Genomic DNA, 2,299 nt, shown 5'->3' on the forward strand with positions numbered 1-2,299 from the left:
AATTACCGCGTCAGATCCCGGAACGACCGGTGAAGACCCCGTTCCAAGGGACACGCGATCAGGAGCCAACCCCACTGGAAGGGGTTAGGAGGAGAGGAAGGGATTCCCTCCCTCCAGCCCCGGGTCCGCTCTCCCCTCCCTCCCCCCCCCCCCCCCCCCCGCCTTCTTTCCTTTCCGTATTGCACTGTTTTGGTTCCCTCCCCTCCCTATCCTCTCCCCTCCTCCCTCCCCTGCCCTCCCCTGCCCTCCCTTCCCGCCCCCCGGCAGGCGTCGTCGCCATGGAAACCTCCGGGGAGCATCCCCCACCCCTCCGGACGCCTTCACACGGCCGACACGAACCTGTCCGCGCTGCTGGGGTAGGCAGCGTGTCCGTGTCCGTGTCCGTGTCCGTGGCGGACGGGGTAGGTGGTGGGACCGGCGCCGAGCTGCCCGTTGGGGCTGTAGCCGTGGGCCAGCGAGCCAAACGGTCCGGGCGACAGGCGGCCGAAAAGATCCGCGGCATCGCCGCCCCCGGGCGGGGAGGTGGACATGGCCAGCCTGCCGGACGGCCCGAACAGCTGGTTGCTGTTGCCCGGAGAGTACGAGCCGTGATTCATGGACGGCAAGGGCCCGTTGGGGACCGGGTAGGAATAGGCCAGGGGGTTGGAGGGCCGGGGGAGCCCGGCGCCCCCGCCGCCCGCCGGCCCAGGGTAGGAGGAGGAGGAGGAGGAGGCGGCGGCGGCGGCGGCGGTCCCGAAGGAACACGACCCGCCGCCGCCGCCGGCCTGGCTGGGGTCCGGGCTCGGGGGCCGTCCGGGCGGGGGCGGCGGCGGCTGCAGGATTTCGCTGGGCCCGGGGGGCCCGTGCATGAGGCCGTTGAGGCTGAACAGCCGGCACTGGGGGGGCGGGGAGGCCGGGTAGTAGACAGACGAGGGCGGCCCGATCGCCTGGCCGTAGCCCGCGGGGCTCAGCGCGGTCGCCACGTTGGGGTAGCCGGGGCCCGGGTAGGCCGGCCGGCCCACGGGCACAGAGCCGGGGAACATGCCCGCCGCGGCGGCGGCGGCGGCGGCGGCGGCGGCGGCTGCGGCGGCCGCCGCGTCATGCATGTAGGCCGGGTAGGTGGACAGGTCCGTGCGCTTGAAACGCTTCCTCCGGCGCAGGAAGCTGCCGCTCTCGAACATGTCCTCGGCGTGGGGGTCCAGCGCCCAGTAGTTGCCCTTGCCGGGCCGGCCGGGCTCCCGGGGGATCTTGATGAAGCAGTCGTTGAGGGTCAGGTTGTGGCGGATGCTGTTCTGCCACTTCTTGGGGTTGTCCCGGTAGAAGGGGAATCGCTCGGTGATGAACTTATAGATGCCGCCCAGGGTCAGCTTCCGATCGGGGGCGTGGGCGATGGCCATGGCGATCAAGGCGATGTAGCTGTAGGGGGGTTTGCCCCGCTGAAGGGGCCGCTTCCTCCGCCGGCCGCCCCCGCCCGCCCCTCTGGGAGCCGGGCCCCCCGCCAGCTCGCCCAACCCCGCCTCGCAGGCCGCCGGCTCCTTCTCCGCCTTCACCGCCGGCATGGAGAGGAGGCCCCCCGTCGCCGGCTGCTGCCGAGGCGGCCGCGGCTGCCGCCGGGGCTGCAGGCTCGGGTCTGCCGGGCTGGCTCGGCGCGGGGACTGCTGGCTTTCCGCGGTCATCCCCCGGCGCGGGGAGCGGCCGCCTGGTTCTCCCTGGAAGAGGATCGGGACGACACGGGATGGGGCCGGTCCCTCTCCGGCTCCCGCTGCAGCTGCCGCCGTCGACGGGTCACTGGGCCAGCGCCAGGGCCGAGCTCAGGGAGGTCCCCAAGTCGCCCCCCCACCCCGGTCCCCTCCCCCTCCTCCTTTTCTTCCTCCTCCTCTTTCTCCCGCTCGCCCGGATCCCTTGGCTGCCGGGGGCCGGAGCCGCCCCGCTCCGGCCCGCGCCTGGTCCTGACCGGTCCGAGCGTCCCGTTAGACGGAGCTCTCTGGAGATGGCAGGTGCGGTTCCCCGCTGGATCGTCCGGGAGAAGGGGGTGGTCGGTTCCGAAGCGGGGCTGGTGGCGGGGGCGGGGCGGGGGGAAAGCAGTCAAGTCAGTCGGTCAACGAAAGGTGATCTCCTGGGCCGAGGACGGGGGAGCCGGGAGGGGGGCGGTCAGGCTCTCACCGCAACCTGCCTCGATCCCGCAGCGCCCACCATGTTCCCTCCCGGCCCGGGCCAAGTCCAGAGGTGGGGAGGAGGGCTCCGAGCCGGGTGCTGGAAGTCGGGCAGTCTGGCGGGGCCGAGGGGCCTGGAAGCGGAGCCCATTCAGGGAAGTGGTCTC

The 2,299-nt window shown here is 72.9% G+C and overlaps 1 protein-coding gene across 1 annotated transcript; it reads right to left on the reverse strand.

Moving 5' to 3' along the window:
- Positions 1-320: 320 nt before the first annotated feature.
- Positions 321-1,655, reverse strand: FOXE1 (forkhead box E1). The gene has a single exon (XM_007662013.2). The coding sequence runs from the start codon at positions 1,653-1,655 to the stop codon at positions 321-323; it is 1,335 nt and encodes a 444-aa protein (XP_007660203.2).
- Between the last annotated feature and the right edge of the window lie 644 nt (positions 1,656-2,299).

This window comes from Ornithorhynchus anatinus, chromosome X5 (assembly GCF_004115215.2).
Source record: "Ornithorhynchus anatinus isolate Pmale09 chromosome X5, mOrnAna1.pri.v4, whole genome shotgun sequence".
NCBI lineage: Eukaryota > Metazoa > Chordata > Mammalia > Monotremata > Ornithorhynchidae > Ornithorhynchus > Ornithorhynchus anatinus.

Excerpts from the sequence above, each read along its gene's own strand:
- FOXE1 (XM_007662013.2), bottom strand. The coding sequence starts at position 1,655 with ATGACCGCGGAAAGCCAGCAGTCCCCGCGCCGAGCCAGCCCGGCAGAC.